The 23,150-nt window shown below is 46.5% G+C and overlaps 1 protein-coding gene across 3 annotated transcripts in view; it reads right to left on the bottom strand.

Annotated features, from left to right (window-relative positions):
* HDAC10 (histone deacetylase 10) overlaps positions 1 to 23,150 on the bottom strand; it is a 527,678-nt gene that overhangs the window by 366,535 nt on the left and 137,993 nt on the right. For all 3 annotated transcript variants that reach the window (XM_078656727.1, XM_078656714.1, XM_078656722.1), the window contains exons 4-5: positions 19,627 to 19,761; positions 15,380 to 15,476 (exon numbers count right to left, since the gene is read on the bottom strand). In XM_078656727.1, coding sequence (XP_078512853.1) covers positions 15,380 to 15,476; positions 19,627 to 19,761 — 232 coding nt within the window. The remainder of the gene's footprint in view (positions 1 to 15,379; positions 15,477 to 19,626; positions 19,762 to 23,150) is intronic.

The following is a 23,150-nucleotide window of genomic DNA, read 5'->3' on the forward strand; positions in this document are numbered from 1 at the left end:
AGCCCCCCTGTATTCCCAGTACCAGCCTTCCAGGGTCTAACAGCAAGCTAGTGCTGCTGCCCACCACAGACACGATTCTGCCCTCCTGCTGAGGTGAGCTCATGCAGGAGACGGTAGAACAAAAGGTTTCCTGTCATAGGGAGTTGTGACCACCTCCGTGACAGGACGTAGTGTATTGGGCTGTGCTGGGAGCGCTTGCCAGCGCCACCAGACTGCTTGGAAGGGCACATTTGGTGCCCTCCTAGCATACACCAGTTGGAACCAGTTCAGGGAGCCGTTAGCTCCCGTTCTGGTGCAAAACTGGACAAGGGACAAGGGACATGGGAGCATCCTCACCTCTGTCCAACCCCTCCTCTGGGAGGGATCCATGAATCGTACCAAACCCTTTTCCCTTGGTAGTTAAGGGCTTACCTGCGGTTGGCTCTTCAGATCTGTCGTGGGAACAGATTCAGATCCCAAACCAATTCCACTTCAACAGTCTGGGCACCTTGGACTTCGCCTGGAACAGAGACTGCATCAAGGAAGACTCGTGCTGCTCCTGGTCTCGTCGTCCTGCCAGTCTTCTGCGTCATCTGTGCCTGTGCTTCATCCAGGTTCTTCTACAGGCCTGTGGGCATCGAATACACTCGAAGTAATCTCCCTAGGAGTGAAGAAGTCACTCCCCTGCATTTGCAGACACAGCAACAAAGCTGACCGGTCTGCTGCACCATAGAACCCACGGACTCCAAAAGGCTCAGCAACACAAGTGGTGGTTCTGCAACTCCCTCGAGGCCTGCACTGTCTTCTCAGCAAGTTTGAGGCCAGTATCCCTCGTCAGAACCACTGGAACAGTACCCCTGTGCACAGCGTCAACTTGCCGTTGCCAAGGCTTGTCCACTCTGTCCTCCAGAGATCTTAGGGCTACAAGAAGCCCCAGCCTCCAGCATCTCTTCCTGACAAAATCTTCACCCTCACTGCATCCTCAGAACCGTGAGCCTGCATTCTTGGTGAGCTGCTCGAGGTCCTCTTGAGACTGCTGTTCTTTTGGCCTGTGGGTCCTCTTGAGGGTCTTCTTTGGCTTCAGTGGGCTCACCTGCTTGCTCGGCCTGCTCTGACTCAAGCACTTGGCGAGTCCCTCGGAACTTGCTGGTCCCAACACTGCACCTTTTTTGTTCTCTACGTCTGTTGCTGTTGCCAAGGCTTGTTGGTGCACCCGCCAGACACCGACCCCTGGTTCTGGACTTCAGACGTGGGACAGCTCGTGAACAGATCATGGTCTTCCACATTATCACCTTGTCCTCACAGCTGCAACGACAAAGTCTCCATCAAGTGGAGAAGTGTGGCTCACAGGTTAGAGGAGGCAGACCTGGAAGCAGAGGTCAGCCCGGGAGCAGGGTTCAATTCCCAGCTCGGCGGGGTCTTGAGTCCTAAAATGTCCATGGACTCGACAATTCTCGCTCCGGTGCCTACTCGATTCACGGGTTCACTCTCTGCGACTCTGGGCAATAGCTTGCTTAATCTCCACAACGGCCCCTCGCGGCGGGATGCCTGGCTTTCACCTTGCGGATACCCTGCCGGGGTTATCTCACAGGGGAATACCAGGACGGGTTCCCTAAGCAAGCGCTTAGAAACCGCTTGGTGATTTGCGCTATATAAATTCCTTTACATTTACATTTACATTCACATCAACCCTCCTGCATATTCAGTCATAGGTGGTCATTGGTCTTCTGTGTCTCCTGGTCACTCCCGAGTGGCATAGACTCTGTCCCCTCTGTTTCCAGGTGCTCCTCTTCAAGAATCCATCCTTGGATTCCACCGGACTCCTTCACCTTCTTCGCCAGCGGCATCTTCACTGAAGTCATCCATTGTGGTCTACGACGGTTTCCGAAGTCACTTTGCACTTATGCACCAGGCTTTCTGGTGTAGATGTCCTGGTTCCTGGGATAGCCACAGGTGGTGTGACTCTACAACCTTCCATCTTCCACTGTGTATCTTCAGGGTCCACTGGGAAGGGTCCTTCTTCAAAACTGCACCAGCGACTTTACCATCGTCTTGCATTGAGTACGCGGCTGTGTTTCCACTCCACACAGCCTCCGTGGGGTTCCTAGGTACTTACCTGGGGTGGTTCCTTGGGTCCCCAGCTCTTCTGAGCCTTCTGGTCCACGTCTCCACTTCAGTCACAGTTTGAATTCTACTTCTTTAGTATATGGTAATGGTCTCCCCCTGGAGATCACTGTGTACTCATGCTTATTTACCTGGTTCCATTTGAAATATTGTGTGTATTGTGTTGATATCGCTAGGTAGGAAATATACCAATATGTTAGTGACCGCGTATAATAAAGATACCTATTTTTATAACTACAATGTGCGGTTCTTTTTCGTTTAACCTACACTATATGATTAGGTCTGATAAAACAAGCTGCTTAACACTCCTTCTGGACTAAGCCTGAAGGCTGCTCTCCACAGCTACCACTTGGAGAGCTTTCTATGGTCGTCTAAGACCACTAAAATCACCATAAGGGTTGTCTGGATTAGTGCAAGGTGCTTCACTTGAATATGTGTGCACCATATACTAAGCCAGCCTCCTACAGTGATATCTGTTGGAAGCGATCCAAGCACACAAAGGTGGGACAGATGGACAGTATTGACCAACCAGAGAAAAGGAATTTAGAAAGGAAGGTCAACTAACCAACCAGAAAGAAGCGCTGGTCGTGTTGAATGTCCATATCCTGAATAAAGCATGTCTCGAAGACACAGCACAAGCAATGCCTAGCGAGACCTAAAAAGAGCCATGAGTCTTCTGTATTCTGGTACCTGGCACACAAGAAGACTGCGGGGTACTAACGGACTACTGTCCTATAAGGCTAGGTGTATCCAGGGTCTGGGACCATCACATTAGAAACAGGCTCTACCTGTATGATGCTTCCCAGATGTACACAGTAATCCAAGCTTTGGCAAAGATTACATATTTAGAAATGTCAACCTCACATGAATGGACGTCGCCCACACCAAGGATGCCATGTAAACATGAGCAGGAGTCCCAGTCACTTAGAAAGCAGGTTTACAATAAACCGACATGGAAAAGAAGAACAAAAGAAGAATCCCTGAACTGGTTCAAATAACCTGCTGGCACTCTATGGAGGTAAAAGCAAGACAGAGCTGGTGCACAGACACAGAAAACCTCCAGTGAGAATCTACCACCAGGGGCGGCTCCTACACGTGGGTGGAGGAGCGTCGCCCCACTGCTTTCTCACAGTGCGAGAAGCAGAAACATAAAATGGTATTATGAATACCATTTTATGTTTCTGCTTCTTGCACTGCGAGAAAGCAGAAGAGTTTGGTTGGTTTGGGCGGTCCTCTTCCAGGCAGGAGATGAGTGGCTTGCCCACTGTTGTTGGCACTGACTGTTCGGTCAGCCCCAGGGCCGACCAAACCAGTCATAAGCACTATCCCGTTTTCTCCATGTAGGCTGCATGCAGCCTGCAGGGAGAAAATGGCCGCCCCATAGACGCCTGTGCGGGCGGCGTTCCAGTCAATCACAACGCTGCCATTGCAGCATTGTGATTGTCTTAGGGGAGGAGAGTGAGACTGCCTTCTTCCTGTGAGGAGCAGAGAGAGGAGATGCGACACGGGACCGGAGGCATTTTTTTTTTTTAATGAACCCCCCACCCCATATGACCCCCTCCCCACATGACCCCATCCCCACGTGACCCCCTCCCCACGTGACCCCCCACCCGCAAGTCATGCTGGCCACGACTGTACAACCATCAATAAATAATGAAAAAGTGCAGTGTGTGAGACGGAAGTGAGCACAGTGGGAGTTCCCTAATATAGATAAGGTAAGTCTAAGCACAGGGTGACAGAGTAGGATGGGGTGGCAGAGGCACAGAAAGAAGCAAGTGAGGTGCAGAAAGAAGCAAGTGAGGTGCAGAAAGAGGCACAAGAAGTGCAGAAAAAGGAAGAGGCGTCACAGAGCGAAGAAAGGAGCAGAAAGAAGAAAGGTGCAGAAAGGGGAAAGTGAGGCGCAGAAAGAGGAAAGCGAGATGCAGAAAGAGGAAAGCGAGATGCAGAAAGAGGCAAGTAAGGAGCAGAAAGAGGCAAGCGAGGCGCAGAAAGGCAAGTGAGGCACAGAAAGAGGAAACAAGAAAGAAGCAAGAAGTACAGAAAGAGGCAAGAGGCACAGAAAGGAGTAAGAGCGGCGCAGAAAGTCAGCTGTCGATGAGACAAAGGACTAATGAACTAGTGAAAGGTGAGAGAACGTAAAATGAGGTTTGACTGACAGGACAAGGTAGGGAGCGGGGGAGCATAGTCAAAGAATGAACTAGCACGATGTTAAAGACCACAGGAGAGAGATCAAGAGAGACTGACAGATTGGGCACGTCATGCCAAAAACGAACTAGCAAAAGATGAAACACTATACGAAAATAGAGTAAGACAGACCAAGAGGCAAACGATGAACCTTATCAAAACTAAATTCACTCTCTGCCCATTGCAGAAAATGCGAAAAAAGTGGTTCACTTTACAATAACATTTTAAAAGATCTCGGAGTAATCGACAAAAATGCACAGCATTGTGAGTAAGAACTGAAACAGCAAGCACACTGCAAAATAAATGAATAGGCAAAAGTGGAAGATGCACCAAATTAAAGTGCCCATGTCTTGTGCAGCAGGTGAGAGTCCAAGACAAACAAAGTACCGGGATGTAGCTGCAGAATAACTGACAGCAGGTGACAGTCCAAGGCACCAAAACCTGGAGATAAAGCTGCAGATTGCATGTAACATTCCTAGGCAATAATAACAATAAAATCGGGAAAGGTTGCAATGAAGGTGGACATACAAAAACACACTATTAAAAAACTTGTATTTTAATATACATTTGAATTATAATCATAATTCATACAAACAGAATACATACTAATTACATAAGAAAATTACAAAACATAATCTAAAACAATAAGTGAACAACTTAAAAACATATAATCAATCTTTCAAAAAGTGGCAGTTAATCACTCGACGCGCGTTTCGGCGTTAGAAAAACGCCTTCTTCAGGAGCCACAAATAATGTTTTGTAATTTTCTTATAATCATAATTCATTCAAACAAAATACATACTAATAATTACATAATTCAAATGTATATTAAAATACAAGTTTTTTAATAGTGTGTTTTTGTATGTCCACCTTCATTGCAACCTTTCCCGATTTTATTGTTATTATTGCCTAGGAATGTTACATGCAATCTGTTTTTCCCTGTCCTAGGAATTAGATTATTTCTGAATCAGGGGGCCCTTGTTTTTCTCGCATGATAAAGCTGCAGATGCCACAGTAGATTCACTCCAAAACAAAGCTGCCGGAAATGTTAATGAGCTACAGAATAAAAACAGCACTGTAAAACGAGAGATAAAAGGGGTAGAATACCTGGCCTTGGGCAACAGTGTAAGGCACCTACGGCCTGGAAACAAAGCTACATAACACTGACAAAGAGCAAAAGTAAAACAAAACAAGGGACCATCTAATGGAGGCGTGAGTGAAGACTGTAAACCGAGTTTACAATGTTCCATGGCACATTTGGGTTTTGCAGAGTTTGCTTTTATGAAACCTCCAAAAAAGACAGTCCACAACAAACTGAGGCAGAAAATGGAGAAGGAAAAGCTGCCATGAGATATAAACTCCCACAAAATAGTGGCTGGTGGAGCACATGGACAACTAAGCTCGCAGCACTACATTCCAGCAAGGGACCTGGGTTTGAAGCTGTGATGGGGCCGACATAAAGCAGCTGAGAAGCGAACACCCTCCACATTAGCTACAGAAAAACAAACGAGGCACGGTTGAGACGCACTCTGCATGATATAAGAGCGCAGGAGGGAAGCTGCTCGGTGCTTTGGACAAAGGGGTCAGGGACGGAGTGTTATTAATAACAGAGATGATCTAAAGCTCCCCCAGGCTTCAGATCTGAGGCAGGGTTCTGAAACTACTGACTCTTATCCCCCCCCCACTCCTGCCCACCCCCGCCTCAGCTTTTGGTGACTTGGGCTACGAATGAAGAGCTCCACAAACCCAAAACAAGCGCTATAGAGCCAAGCCTCGCGCAAGAACCACACTCCACGCTGTTACTTGAAGCGTAAAAGGCCATTTTATTAGGACAAGGTTGCACTCCTTTAACTTTATTACATGGTACATAAATGCATCAAATATACATTCCCCATCTCATTAAACTTTATTACATGGTACATAAATGCATCAAATATACATTCCCCATCTCCTTCAGACTCATTCTCCATTCTTCCTTCTCCAAACCATCTCACCTGTTAGACTCTTCCCCCATTCACTCGGTGACCTCCTTCCTCTAACCATTCTCACCTTCACTTGCCCTCCGCACATCCTCTGTTGAATTTCCTTTCATTGCCTCCCGCGCCCCCGCTATCAGTCACCAGTGTACCGTTCTCCCCCCCGAGGGGTGGATCTGCCCGTATTTGACTCACCACCCCTCCAAAGTACCGCCAACCAGGGAAACCCCGGAGGGCGGTTCCCTGCCCCACCCCCCCGAGCGCAGCGAATGCCTCCACCACCGATGTGGCCACCTGTGGCTGACCAGCCATAACCCCATCGATGCCTCACGGGCCCCAAAATACCCTATTTCGAGGCAATCCCCGACCGGGAAAGATGCCCCCCCTGTCACAGTAAAACACCAAGCCCATACTTGTTTGCAACCCGATTATCCAACCTTCCTGGGACCAACCCCGCCAGTGACAGGAGTCCCCCTTGCTGGTGAACGACCATCCACCACCTACAACCCTGCCAGACACCAAGCACATCCTGTCAGGCCAAATCTGGGGCCGGGAAGAAGCCCGCTTTCCCCGTGCACGCCCATCCACCATCCAGGACTGCGCCCCACATACACCAGCACATAGCATGGGCCAATCTCCACCCTTGAAAGGTGCTCCCCCTCGCGGTCAACGACCATCCACCACCACCACCCTGCCCTCAGGCAGATAAATAGCATGTCTGGCCAACTCGATAGCGGCAACCGCCCCCTTTCTGGTGAACGACCATCCACCCTTTGCATACAGCCAGAGCAACAGACCATTCCCAGGCCAAACCGTCAGTGACAAGGTCCCCCTCCTCTGTGGACGACGTCCACCCATTTCGTGTCTTCCAAGCAAAAACAGCCAGGCTTCATGTGCCAATCTCCACCCTTGAAAGGTGCTCCCCCTCGCGGTGAACGACCATCCACCACCATCCCTGCCCTCAGGCAGATAAATAGCATTCCTGGCCAACTTGATCGTGGCAACCGCCCCCGTTCTGGTGAACGACCATCCACCCTTTGCATACAGCCAGAGCAACCAACCATGCACAGGCCAAACCGTCAGTGACAAGGTCCCCCTCCTCCGTGGACGACGTCCACCCATTTACTGTCTTCCAAGCAAAAATAGCCAGGCTTCGCTGGCCCGAAAGCTGCTCCTGCCAACCGCACCCCTGCGGTGAACGATCCTACCCCTTAGTGTTCGCCCATCAGAAAACCAAATTGGAAAGTGGGATCAAAACATCGTGCGTCCGAAGTGCACCCCCACGCGGTGAATGACCATCCACCCATTAGCTCATCCAAGTTGAAACAGTCAGGATCCTCGGACCAGAAACTTGCTCATGTCACGCGCCCCCATGCGCGGCGAACGGCCATTCGCCCATTGGCTTGCCGACCATCAAAAACAACCACCAGAGTCCCCAGGCCACAAAACCTTGCTCACGCCAATCGCGCCCCCCCCCCCCCATCCGGGTGAACGACAATCCACCCAAGTGTTCGCCTCCATCCGCAAACAAGTTCTCCAATGGGACCGAAAATTGTGCACCACAAGTGCACCCCCACGCGGTGAATGACCATCCACCCGTCCGCTCTTCCACCTGAAACAGAGAGGACTCACAGGCCTCCACCATGCTCATGTCAAGCGCCCCCATCCTCGGTGGACGACCATCCACCCCCAGCTAGCCGTCCATGGAAACAGCTAAGATCAGCAGGCCAAAACCATGTGCATTGCAAGTGCCCCAGTTGCGATGCACGACCATCCACCCCATTGCTCGTGACAATCTTGCTTGTGACAATTATCACCCCCGTGGTGAACGACCATCCACCATCAGTACCCCACTCTCAGGAACAAGGAACATTCCCCTGTGGACTGGCGGGCTCCACAACCCCGCTGACGTCCCCCAACCTCGATGCAATTCCTTCGCTTGCACCCGCGTTCAGTGTGGACAAGCGACAACTAGCAGTCCAAAATCGGCCATGACCGGTGACTCCCCCCATCCCATGGACGACCGTCCACCTCGTGAATATTGCAACGTGTAACAATGCACCAACAGGCCAACCCCGGCCCAGGAACCTGCTCACCCCCTTCAGCCACCTACACCGCCCTCCAGGTCCAGAGCCCCCACTTTTGCCCCCCTGTCATAAGCTCTCCGCTCCAAACTGGGACCAACTCGCCCCCAACCCCACACCGTGCCCCCCTCCACAAGTCACAGTGCAAACCATATCAGAGAAATCCCACTGCACGTCTGTCTCTCACCCTTACATGCAGCTCGGGCCCATCCGCTGTCACGCACCAATGCCATCCGCACTGGCCACAACACCCCCCACGTCTCCCAGCATTCCTCAACCTTCCGCACTCCTCCAGGAACTGGCCATTCAGCCCCCTCCGTTGAGACACGCCCAGGAGAAGGGGCCATTCCCCCGCCAGGCGACCGCCTGGGGTCCTGCTCCACACCCAACTCCTGTAGTAGAAAAGAACAATTAGTCCTACTTGAAGGGCATCCCCTCCCCTCATCCCCCGTTCAGCAAACGCCCCGTCCCCCCGGCGTCCTCAAAAATACCTTGTCGCACCAGTATGCCGATCCAGCAGCACCCCCCTACCCCCCATATCTCAGTCCACCCCCGCTACCACTGCACCCCAACAATAAGCAACCACCAAAACTTCACCCCAAAAGCCCGGGACCCAGACCCACCAATCTCACACGCAACAAACGCAAAAACGTCACCCAGTTCGGGAATCATGCACCCCGCCACGTGCCCCAACAGACACGCCAGGCGCCGCCCTGCCGAACACTGTTACCCCCGCCCATGAAACCGCCACTCTCCATTGCCCACAGCAACCCGCCACCTGGGGTAAACCAGAAACCCAAGACCCCTGCAACCCTAGAGCATAGCACAGCGCCAGTCATGCCACCACCGCCAGCAGGCCTCACCAGAAACTTCCCATTCCTACCCCGCTCTCCTCCAGCCACACCCTCGCACTCTACACCCCCCAAAAAGGACCACCGCTGGACATTCTGCGGACACCACCCCCTCTCCTGAGGGCCCCCCTCAAACAGACAAGCTGTAAAGACGCCTGCCCCCCCAGGCCCCACGTATGACACCAAGCCCCCATGGACCCCACCGCACGAGATGACCCAGAAGGACTACCCACCCCAACGATCCCTCGCACAACGTCGCCCAGCATCCAACCGTACTGAGCCAGTCCACCCATTCGAATGGTACTCAACCTAACTATACGCCCTAGCCGCAGGCAAGCCATATCGCCTAAACTGACCCTCCATCCACTAGGCAGCCGGCCCCCCGGGCCCCCCAAGCGCTCCGCCACGCCCATTGGCACAAAAAACCCCAATGCTGAAGTGAGAACACGCCCTGATCCCACCCCCGCAACCGGAGTGCTCCTCCAGCTTCCTGTCCCCTCCCCACACCTACCCAACATGTGCCCCCGTCTCTCCTCTTACACTTGTTATTAATGTATGACGAACAGACCTCCAGCGGCCCGCCGCAGCAGCCCGCAGCCCCCTCAAGTAGCACAGACCAGTGCACCCCGGCCAACCAGCCGGAACCCCCCAACCACACCCCCCCCCCATTCTCATATCCGTACCTCAGCGTCAAACCAGGACCTTCTCCTCCAGCGCCGGAGTGCCCATCGCCGTCGTTCCCATTGAGAGTCCGCACCCAGCATAGCTCCTGTAGCAACAACAAAACAGTCGTTAACCAGAAACCCCCCCACCCCTCTAGTGGCCCCCACTCAACTGCCACCCCACACTCACTACATCATCCTTCACAAACCCACGCGCCATCCCTACCGCATCACCACAGCCTCGTCAACCAAACAAACCCCACCCCTCCGCAGACACCATACACCGTCACACACTAGCAAATGCATCATCAATTCCATGAGCTGAAATGTTATGTGCTGCGCGATCCCACGATGGAGGGGCAGGCCGCCGCGGACCCCCCTACAGCTTCTGGCCAGCGCCCCAGAGGCCGTCGTGCGCCCCCGCTGGCAGTCCACGTGCCGCCGGTACAATACCGGGCCAGGTACCCCCCCCCACCAGGTCGCTCCAACCAGGTGAGCCCTGAGCACCACCGAGCCTCGCGCCGTCAGGCGGTCCCTCACCCCTACTTCCGGAGCCCCCGCAACCCCCACCCGCCCACCCCCCCAGGCCCTCCCACACAGCAACTCCAAAGCAAGGCCTAAGCGCAAATTACCCCCCCCCCCCACCTAAACTGGACCCGCCGGAAAACACAACAATCCCTCTTCCTGCATCCGGGACAACAGCATCCAACGTAAAAAAAGGGGGGGGGGCACCAGCACCGCCCCCCCATATATCCCCCGGCCGCCCCCCCCCCCCCCCACAGGGAAAAACGTCCGAGGAAAGGGAGCACCGACAGTCCAACCAGTGGCCCCGCCCCCCCACAGCCCACGAGGCACACATCAAGGCTCGCCGACCCTCCCCCCCCCAGACCCCGCGGCCACAAGGCCGCCAGCACGCAGTACCGTGCAGAACCAGCCCAAAATCGGGGCATGCCGCCGGCAGCCACCCACCCAGACACGAGCAGCCGGGACAGCCCCCCCCACCCCCCGCCCGCCCGCCAAGGCCGCCTCCCGCTCTGCCGGGCGCCGAAGGCCGCCCCCCCCGCCGGGACCAAACAGCGTCCTGCGCCTCCCTCCGCTGGCACAAGGCCCAACCAGGCCCGCCGACCGCACACACTACCACCGGACGCCGACACCGGGTGCCACGTACCCACACACGGAGCCCTGGTCCACAGGCCCCAACAACAAAGCCGGCCCCACCCGCCCGCCCACGACACTGTACCCGGAACGTACACCAAATGCAGCCTACCGGACCAAATGCGAAGAGCTCCGGAACCACAGGAAAACACTCCGTCACAATAAAGTATTAAGACAAACGAAACCCGTGAGAAAAGCACCCGCACGCCCCCTACAATAGACAAAATGCAGGAACAACAAAGTATTAAAGAAAAATGCAGCCCCTGAGAAGAACACCCACACGCCCCTTACCACAGCCTGCAAACTAAACACCCACCGATCGCCAAATCGGCCCTCGCCCCAACCACCCACCTGCCGACGACAAACTTTCTGCGACCCCCCGGTGGTGCTTAGGAGTTAAGAAGGGCTGTTTCCGCCTCTTCCCACTCCTTATAGCCTCCTAAACCCCACCCCATCCCATCCCATCCCATTCTAATCCCACCCCTACACCTTGTCCTTCCGGTCTTGCGCAAATACCCCAGGGGAAGACTGGTCTGCGACCTTTACTTCCCCTGGGGCCCGCAATCTGGACTTGGCAGGCGGATGCCATAATTCTATTTAAAAACTTACAGCAAGCTTAGGATACAAAAAAAAAAAAAAGAACACAAGCCACCATTTAAACATTACAGCTATATGCGTGACATTACAAAGCAATCGCGCTCTAAACATCTTAAGTTAAAGCATGGGTGCCGCAACTGCTCCAAAAGTAAAGAAATAGAAAAGCTTTTTTCAATTACTTTACTTTTGAAGCAATTGTGGCACCCGCACTTTAGCTTAAGATGTGTACAGCTAAAACTTGTGTGCCGCGATTGTAACAAAAGTTAAATAAATATTAAAAAAAATGGTAGGCGCACGCATTTTTTTCCTGTTTATTTACTTTTGTTACAATGGCGGCACCGCACGCTCTTTCACATAAGATGTTTAAAGCTAAAGCGCGAGTGCGCCATTGTAAACAAAATACATAGACAAAAATAAAAGGCGTTTTTTGCTGCAAATAACAGAATAAAAGCATGACCGCCATTATTGGAGCCCAGACCTGCCACGCTTGCATACATGCCAACATTTTAACTTCGATAAGAGGGAGAAATATGCGTGGGTGGAAAGACCTGAATAACGCGCAACACGAAATGGGTCAGACGTAACACAAAATGGATCGCAGGCGGTGGTGGCTGGTGACATTTTAAGTGGTGGGCGTAAACTTTCTGGTGGAGTGCACTGTGGCGAGCGAGCACAGTGAGCCAGCAAGAACATCTTACGGAAGGTTCAGGGGGTTCTTCCCCCGAGAAAAAAGCAAATTTGAGAAGCAAGAAGGTTAATAAAGCAATTGTGAAAGTGCAGTTATTACATTAATAAAGGGCTGTCATATAACTTGTAGCTAGAAATGTTTGAGGCTAGGCCCTGCCAGTGCAACGCACCTCTGAGCAATATACACGCTCTGTGCCAGCAGGGTCTAGCGTCAGAAACATTTCTATTGTTATGTTTTTGAAGCTAGGCCCAGTGCTGGCACTCAGTGTGTATGCTTCATAGAGGTGCATCACACGTGGCAGGGCCTGTAGCTTCAGAGTGAGAAACTTTTTCTGCACCAGTCGGCGTTCTCACTCTATAAACACTAACACTCTTTGAAGTGCAGAGTCACTCTGCACTTCAAAGAGTGTTAGTGTTTAGAGTGGGAATGCGACCCAAAGGTAATTCAGAACTGCTTTTGATGAAGGCGCACAGTTGCTTTGTGCGACTGTCCTTTAATTTTTCCAATTGTCTCTGAAGGTCAATGATAAAATTTACGTTTGGGCCATAGAGACTACGACTGTTCAAACAGGGAACAGCCAACTAAACTAACACAAAATTTCGTAGGGGTGCGACTTGTGGTACTAAAAAAATGGCTGGCAAATAGTCCATTTGCATGGATGAGTTTCAATGCGTACCTAGAGTGTCGAGCTAGCCGTGCACTGTGTACACTGTAACAGCTCACATGCTCCTGTCTCCCCCTCCAAGAATTTTGGACAAAGCGCTAAGCTTTGATGTCTGAGGTAATTCTTGAAGAGGGAGATTAAAAAGTGAGTGAATGAAGAATGGCATGGCATGAACATTTTATTGTTGGTAGCTTTACAAAATGTTCAAACAAAAACAGAGTTGGAACACAAATTTCTCGGTTTTACTGAATGTTCTTGACTTCTTAACCTGTGTCAGAAGCAGGCTACAGCAGTGACTGGGAGCTTGGCAATATTGTGCACCGGCCTGCAGGAGCAGGTCACCGGCAGTGCAGTACTTCCAGTCTGTCACTTTCACAGAAGATGCCTACTGTGCAGAAGACCGCCAAGAAATACTATTACACAGGGTGTAGGAGGCAGGAAAATGATTTGTTTCCGGAGTTCTACACCCTGGGCCTACCTAAGCTCACATTTAAACCAATAGCTTTTGGGGCGGGCTCAGGCTATGCTTTTTTCTCTTGATTTCCCTGATAGTAGGTCAAACATGATTCGTCATTGGGGCGGAACCTTTTATTTTGATGCCCATGGCCTATTTCCTATGTCAGTACAACCTAGCTAGCTGCAAGCGTCTAATCAAAATGTTGTTTGACAAATTCAGCACTGCTGGTGCTCCTGTAATCCAGTCTGGAGTTTATATCTATCACCTTGTGAATTTTGGACCTTGCAAATAACGTATTGGTAACTAAGATTGTCACCTTTCCCAGACAGAAGTACCTTCTACCTCTTCACATTTAAAGATCCTGTAAAAGCCTGCATCTGATCCAGATATATAAACGCTTTTCTACCGGTTCCCACTCAACTTCACCAGCGTCGCGGAAGAATTGAAATCTTGCGTTACTTCACTGAAGGGCGCAGAGGAGGGCGGGATTTGATGTTTGTAAAAGGGTGTTTGTTTTTCAAAAAGTGGGGCAGGTGCACGAAACAGACTCTTTAAAGCACTTCCTAACCTTCAAACGGGTGTTATAACTTATCTCAGCACAGTGGGGAGCAATGGCGACGGCTCAGTAGAGGAAGCAAGGAATATATCAGAGGATAAGGCTGTTTGGGCAGATTGCTCTTCTAAATAACTTCCTCGCATGAAAATGCACATCAGAGCAGCAGGTAACCTGATTAGTGCTGGCATTGGGTTTCTTGATGCAAGAATCGGGAGGCGGGAGACTAGCCTTCAAATCGGTAGTCTCTCGCCTGAATAGGGAGGGTCTGCGCTTATTAAATTAATAATAAAAAATAAAAAGCATCACAGCCTCAAGCACTATTTTCTTTTGCAGGCAGGAGAAAACCATTTAAGAAAATAGTATTTTGAGGCTGTAATGAAGCATACCAAGTAGCAACAAATGTAACAGGGGGTGTCCTAATGGGAGGTTACAAGAATTAAAAAGTTGGTACTAAGGAGGGACTACTAAGCCTGTTGACCAACGAACAGTCACTATTTACAAAGGACAGTGATAGGAGCCAATTAAAAAGATGTGTGGGAAAGTGGGCGGAGCTTCATGCCCATATCCTGAATACTGTACTAAAGTGTAGGGTACCCCCTATACCATAAATCGCAGTGTGGTTTTAAACTTGATATGTCTGTCATTCGTATCAGTAAAGTGCAATTAAGGCCACAAAATATGTTTGAATTCTACTTTTCGTTACCCGTCAATTTTGCATCAAACCTTCTACACCATCATTCTACACGAGTATGCAAGCCTGGCGAGTATAAACAAGGGGATGAATCTTGTCTGGTTTTGATGATTTTACTTCACAAAAACATCGGCAAAGTCTTAAATCTTATACAATACACTTATACAGAATACACAGAAATAAAGAATAACATTCAATTAACATCACAGTTAGTTTAGACACAACATACACAGTACAATGTGATAACGATACATTAATGAAACATATATAGTCACAAATACATTCCCACATCCTGAATACAGCATGTCTCGAAGAGACAGGGCAAGCGCTGCCTGTGCGAGACCTAAAAAACTAACCAAATGCAATACAACAATGTCATCTTGACATACTCTTTTTGGTGAGAGTCAGAAAATTGAGAAGCAGAGCACATAGTTATTTAGGTCATTAAAAGAGGACTGATGACGAGTCATGTTTAGATATGAGATCTGAGCGTTATAATTACTTAAATATAAACAATACCTTCTGAAAAATCATTGCAGAGTGCATATCCTAATGGTCATATATTCAAATCCCACATCACCAACACAACTTTTAATCTTTCCAAGATGGATAAAAAGAATACCACCGAGTTGGTTAACTTTAACCATTTTAGTTAAAACACTTTGAAAGTCCTACATAAGTAACTGGTAATTTTTATCATTATTAGTGTACCTTGTGGAAGAATACGGCGTTATATTTTTTTGAGGCATTTTGTAGCTCCTCTATGCTCATTGTTTCGGTGCTCTTTATAACTTCGAGGTATTCTTGGCTGAATAAACAAGAAAACACACATTAAAGCGTATTAATCACAACCATATTTATATATTTTTTTAAAGTAAATCACGAAAGTGAATTTGAAAGCTTTCGAAACCTCCAAGGATGTACTAATGGCTCATTGTAAAGTTTCCTACATATGCAGTTAGTCCCACAAGGTCCATCCTAAAAACAAAACTATCAACCATGCATAATAAATGGGGTACCATCATAAAAGCCCTTTGCACTTTTTGAGAGGTAAGAAACGGATTTAAATGTCACTACAATATGATGCAACACAACACAGATGAAATTTATTGTTTAAATGATATCAATTTAGAACCGGGAGTATAGAGAAGAGATGAGTAACTCACTGTACAGTATGTACAGCAAATTAAGTGGTCCATAGTGGAAGGAACATAGCTTGATAAATATAGAGGTTTGAATGGTGCAAAAGTGGAGGGTTAATTCAGGGAAAACATTAATGGTAAATATTGGGAATTATATCGCCCATGTAGGTAGAATGCTCTTGGAAGTTTCGTCTCATCTATTGGTCCAAAGCGCTGACACTTTTCAACTTAGTTGCTGTATCTCTATGAACCTGCCTCCTATGATCCATGACCAACAGTCTGTGGATTGCTGCCTGTTGCCTAGTGTGCATATCATACTACCTATGTGTCTAAATGTGTGTATCAGTGTCCCCATGTCATTGCATTCTTCTCAGGGTTCAGCCCCTTATTTCTAGTTATCAGTGTTGGCGCCTCCATACAAAGGTTTCGGCAGCGGTGCTCCTGGCAACGTATCCTCATCCTAGTCCATCTATCCCGGGGTTATTGTTTTTTGGCCTTTGTATCCAGTGTTTGCATAACAGCATCACTTTCAGTATTTCAGTCTCCCTAACCCAATGTCCACACCAAAGTTTACTCCTCAGTGCTTGAGTGCTTACAGTGTCCTACCCAGTCAGCGCGCTAACCCCACATCCAGTGCTTCCCACTAGCATCTTACCTGCTATGCGACTGAGCAGGTGATTTGGGGAATTTTTGCTTTTCTACGAAGACGCGCCCCTTTACCCTTTGATGAGCTAGCTGCCTCTGCAACATAATCCCGTGCACTTGTGTCCAGCACAGGGCTTTTACAATGCCTGTCCTGTACTCTTGACTTACTGACCCTGCACTCTTCAATTCCAGACTCTTGTGCTACGCTCTGAGGCCAGTTAATAGACTGCCACTGGATTATGCATTTTATTGTTGGTATTTTATTGACAGAATTCTGCTTTTGAGTAAGGCCAACATACCCTCATATCACTGTTGCAAAACACTGAGAAGTTTCGGTTCTAATGAAAAGCTTGGCAAATTCTGAGCACAGAAACACACCTGCACCCTCTTCACAACACCCGAGTCCTGAATGACATAAAACGTGGGTAGAAAAGTAAGATAAAGAGTAGGAACAGAACCATTAACAAAGTTACTAGGGTGTGTGTTTGAGTCTAGGTGACAATCCCGTGCTTGATAGCAAAGTGATTGCTCACACTATCTCTCCCCTGCCATTGGACCCATCCTGTCGAGGTGCCAATCATCCACATTACCCTCATAACAGTCAGAGAATGTGCCTTCATCTCCAAATACCCAAGATTGCATAGGTTCAGATGTGGTTTCCTCAGGAACGGGTTTGGCATCCATTAGGTGAAAACGACGCAGCTTCAACCTGGCCAGCCGTGGGGTTGCTCTCATAAGGAGAGTGTAGTTCCGGATCCTGTTGAAAATGTTAGTTGTTCGGTCACTTTCTACCAGAGCCCAACTGCACAGCGCTGTTGTGTTGTGCTCCAATATATGAACCACTCTTGTTGACTTTTTATCAATTATAAGGTTCTCAAAAAGCAAATCTATCAGCAGGGCATGCAAGCTCAAATTGCGCCAGCAAACTTTTCAGGTAGGTGAATGACTGAATTCTATTTCTCTCAAGTCAAAACTGGCGCCATCATCTTGGTTGACTTATACCCAGCACCATCTATTTCTTAAAGATTCAGGAGGAAGTGCAAAGAGAATAGGCCCAGACAAACCAAAGTAACTACCATAGTGCCTCAGCATAGATGGTTTCAAGGTTCTCATGGTCTCTTTGGGCGATTTAAGCTCAACCCTAAGAACTGGGAAAAGATGGGAAAACCTTTATCTTAGACCTTACTCTTGAAAGATGACAAAACCAAACCGGACCACCCCTCAACACTCATGACTAATCACATTTGCAGTTCTAATTCAAACAGGACATCTAAGGCCACAAATTGGCCCTATACCCAATGGATGCGAAACCCTACAGCAAACAGAAAACACCCCACCACGACGAGGAATGTTGGACGTTTTTTGCGGTGCACAGGCCAACAACTGAAGTTGTTCTTTCAGAGGCAGAGGACCAGAGTCAAAGTTTAAAAAAATTTCCTGTAGGGACAGAGAAAAGAACAGCGGAACCAGCATCTGAAACCATCTAGAGTGTTAGCCATATTTTCTTCCTCTTCGTTAATAAATAGCTTTGTTTTCAAATGTTTCAGCACGCGTGAAGGACCTGAAAGAACCTGGGGCCACTCTGCTCCCGCTACTTCTGAGCCACCTGGCCGGGGCACCAAATAACAGTGTATTACCCCAGACATCAATGGAGAATGAATTCACTTGCTAGAGCATAGTGTAAACGTAGATAAAGGGTTTATGTGTTTTACTACACCTTGCATTGCAACCTATCTCAACTGATGCTGCAGTGGCGAGTCAATTCTCCTTGTACACGAGGAACCCTAGGGCTCTAGGTTTACCAGAGGTGCATGAGAAAACGTCCCTCAGAAGCCTATATAGATTCTTGCAAATTATGTAGCAACAAAATAAAAGTTTCTCATTTTGAGGAACAAAAACTATTCATTGTTCATGACATTTGTTTTGTGAAATCGAATATTGAGGGCTGAAATATAGACACGCATGTGATCATAAAAACAGCCTTCATTAAGGACTAATTCACATTTTGTCCAAATTGAAGTTACAAACACGTCTGGAAAAGTTGGGTAGAATGCATGTACCAATTGTGTACAAATCTCAAAGAACGAGGGCATGCAATCTGTGAATGCCGACCAATGCGCAGTGTGGCCTGGTGGCCCATACGACTGCGTATTTTATGCAAACAGAATTTCAAATCCGTGTGAAAAAGTGAGCATTTCCCATACAAAGACTGCTTACCATTCACAAGATAATAAGCGTTTGGGTACTGACTAACGTGTATTTCACGTTTCTCGCGGCACCGGAAATACAACCAAATGGTCCTGACTTAAGTTATGCAGAAAATGGAGCACTGTAGGCACTGCTTACACAATATGTATATGGGGATTTCAGGCATGTATGATAAGGATATTCAGATGGAAGGAAAGAAGAATTTACAGAAACTAATATGAAAATTCCTAAATTTCCTAAACCTAGACTTTGTTTAGTGTACGCATGCGTACAATAGACAAATGTTGGGTAAATAAAGAAGATATCCATTAATTTCTTATATTGTTTTACTGCATTCAAATTTGCTGCGTTCTTACATGAATTAACATGTTTTTATGTGCACTGCGATTTGTATGATATTTTAACTTATAGGAATAATGTACTTTTATGGGTGCTTTTTGCACCCGAATAAAGGAATTTCTGAATCTGAAGAAAAAAGCTTAAGTCACTAGTGTATGAGAAAACCATACAGTTCTGCCCCTACTGTATCTCACAAGTGTACTTTAAAAATGAGTAGGAACAGAATATTTATCCAAATGATTGTGCACTACATACCTGTATTAACAGATTTGGTAGCATAGGTGTCAAATCAAAACCTTTTTGAGTACAGTACCATAATGAATTTTATAATCTGCACAGCAATACTGATTTTGGTTCCACTTCGCCATGGTAAAAGTAATTGTGGGTCACCTCTATGTTATACTCCACAAAGAGGTAATGAGTACTTCTTTAAATTATTCTTACTATTATATTGTAGAACAACTGGTGTGCTCCTAAAGACATGAATTTATAGAAATATTTAAAAAAATTACCAAGCTAAATAAAGCAGTGCAGATTAAAAAAAGAGGGGGATGCAAATCCCTGCAGGTGCAAACAAGGAAACAGTACAAAGCGACGGAAAAGGATTACAGATGCAGACAGTACCTGTGGACCAAGGTGATCTCTTCTTCGGTCGCCTCCCTGACCGGTATCTCGACACATCGCTCTACAAGATTGTAATGTTTAAGTCGATCATAAGACACTGATAACCGCTCAGGAACTTCAATTTCACACTCCAAGCTACGAACAAAATAAAGTCAATAAGTTTTGCTATGGAGGACGTTTGCAAGCAAGCTGAAATTTTGATAATCAGTAGCATAAACAATGATCAGAAACTGGTAAAAGTGTTATGTAGGTGGTAGGAATCCAAAGTTATGGAAATCACACAATGACCTCCAAGCAACATACCCAATGAACTAATCACCATTTTCTCTTTCTCTCCATGAAACATCACAGCACGGAGCACACTGTACCAAGTACCATGACTGACACATTAAAACTGAGAGATGTCAAGTTTGACTGATCCTTGGATTATCTGAAAAAAGTAGAGGTAAACATAAAAGCCCAGAGAAATCGAAAACTAGGTTCCGATAAGTACATTGGCATGCATGTCTGGGTGTAGACCTTGAAAATTGAACTGCAGAAGTGACATGATTAGAAAGGGTCTATTAAATTGTAAGGTGGAGGATTTATTGTTCTTGAATGCGTCTAAGTGACTACAGAACCCTTCAGGTGGAGTAACCTCTGTCAGGGCCCACTAACACAGCAGGATAGGGCGGGGTAGTTACTTTGTATTAAAGAATACCCTCCTAGAGCACTCAAACCTGTAAAGCTTATCAATAGTCACTAAACAATTTATGAGATCCAAAATTATAATACAGTTCCAATTAATTCACGTTTCAATGTCCATTTATTAAGAGTCCTTCAATTAGTGTGTTCTTCTCTTGGCACAGCAAATTGTCCATATCCAAAAATCCAGAACTCAATATGATAATCTCTCCAATATGTACAAACAAAAAGCAGCCAACACTTGTTTCGTCATGCACAATAATGCATCATTGACTTCTTCAGGGCTGCAAACCCAAATAAAACATTTTTACTACGTAAGTGTACAAATCAGCATATATTGATCATAATCTCATTGAGGCAATTGAGTAGAAATTTTTTACTGAAGACGTGAAGAGAACGTAAGGTTAACTGATTGTACCGTACCATCACCCAAAGTGCGAATAGATCAAGGTCCAGTATGAATGATTACATTCAAAACTCGGGATTTCCCTCCACAAACACCAAAAGAAAGTGAAGGCCCAAGAGGAGAAGTAGAGAATAAATACAATGCACTATAATATTCAAGTCACCTGAAATATGAATCTCAAGACGTACGCAATCTGGATATTTCCTCCTGCATCCTACATATAATACTAAATCTAAAAAGTCAGAGCACGTAATTGGAAAAAAAATAGCTCTATAGAATGAACACCAGTCATCACAACCCAAAACTATAAGGCGAGTTTCTCGTTTACATTGGAAATTAATAATCCTATTCTTGATAGGCGTTTCAAGTGCCTCATCCGTACTATTTAATATACCCCCACAACTACTTCAAAAGACGATTCAGTCTTAATAATTTATACAAGGAAAAAGTCTGTAAATAAATTATTCACATCTTCAAAATAATTTTACTACTAAAGTTTACAAATCAGCATATATTGATCATAATCTCATTGAGGCAATTGAGTAGAACTTTTTTACTGAAGATGTGAATAATTAATGCAAGGAAAAAGTCTGTAACCCCAAAATCGAGTTGATTACTACATGGTATAGCTTAATATAGTGTTTTATATATAGAATTTGGGGTTCTTCTTCTTTAGTTCTAGAAGTTTAATCACCTCGATTTTGGGGTTACAGACTTTTTCCTTGTAATCATTCATACTGGACCTTGATCTATTCGCACTTTGGGTGATGGTACGGTACAATCAGTTAACCTTTCGGTCTCTTCACGTCTTCAGTAAAAAAATTCTACTCAATTGCCTCAATGAGATTATGATCAATATATGCTAATTTGTAAACTTTAGTAGTAAAATTATTTTATTTGAGTTTGCAGCCCTGAAGAAGTCAAAGATGCATTATTCTGCATGACGAAAGACGTGTTGGCTGCTTTCCTTTTGTACATATTGGAGAGATTATCATATTGAGTTCTGGATTTGTGGATATGGACAATTTGCTGTGTCAAGAGAAGAACACACTAATATAAGGAATCTTAATAAATGGACATTGAAACGTGTATTAATTGGAACTGTATTATAATTTTGGATCTCAAATTGTTTAGTGACTATTGATAAGCTTTACAGGTTTGAGTTTTCGGGGGGGGGTATTCTTTAATTTATGTTGTTACCTTCTTCTGAGGGTAAGGTAAAGGTTGTAGAGGTAAGCAACCTTCTTCCCTTAGGAGCACCATTGATGACATACGTTAGTGTTTTACATTGCCCCAGATTGAGTGTTGAGTGCCTAATCTAATACCTGGTTACCTAGAGATTCATAATAGTTACTTTGTATGCTTTACATCTGGCATCAGTACAGCACAGTAAGTACAGCAGGAGTACCTTCACTAGGGCTAGACAAGAAGGGAGATCCTTTACAATTCTGACATCCAACCTTGGGAACACACTCCATCAGCCTTCGCACAGCTTCCTCTGTCTTGATTTTCAAGAAAGAATTGAAACCCCTAAACTGTATTCGTTTTTTTGATCAGTCTCGCTTAGCCTTGAGAGCCGGATTGCTTCTGATGTAGCAGCTGTGCGCTGTACAAGTGTTTTTTATTGATTCACCCTTACAATGGGAGAGTACATCAGGGGTGCCTTTACTTCGCATCGGTAAAGGTAACTTTATTTTATATATTTGAATGTACATGCATACATACATACATACACACACACACACTCACACACAAAAGAATATATATATATAAGTCCAGCCTTGCTTCCGATTAATTCCACCTAATGGTGTTGGTGCCGACAGGCGGGCGCTGGACACGTGGTAATATTACAATCGTCTTGCGCTGCCAGAACGCAAGAATAGTCGCACTCAGGATTTTCAATTTTAAGAGTCGTTAGTATTTATTGACTTGATGCGTTTCGACAGCACGGTCTTTGTCAAAAAGTCATGACTTGTGTTCCCAAGCGCGAGAATAATAATATATATATATATATATATATATATATATATATATCTACACACACAGAGAGAGAGAGAAGATTGTTATCTGTGTGTGCATGTATACATATATAATGGATAGCGATTAGAATTCAAATGTTAGAACTAATCTTAGCAATAGTAATATTTTATGTAATAATTATTTTAAGTACGATATGGCTGTTTTTTAAATTATGGAACCCTAGAAAAAATTCTTAAAACTGTATACCAAACGCTCCTTCAAACCCTAAAACTCCCCTTAACCCTGAATCCATTCCTACCATTGATCCATCAAAAAACACAATATTCTAAAACATTACCCATATGTAGGCTGTGGGGTTTTAGGTTTAAACCTATAATTACTGATAAAAACCCCACTGAAAGAGAAATAGCCCTCACCAGTGAAAACATATAAACACTGAAAAAATACCTGCACA

Source organism: Lissotriton helveticus, chromosome 1_1 (assembly GCF_964261635.1).
Source record: "Lissotriton helveticus chromosome 1_1, aLisHel1.1, whole genome shotgun sequence".
NCBI lineage: Eukaryota > Metazoa > Chordata > Amphibia > Caudata > Salamandridae > Lissotriton > Lissotriton helveticus.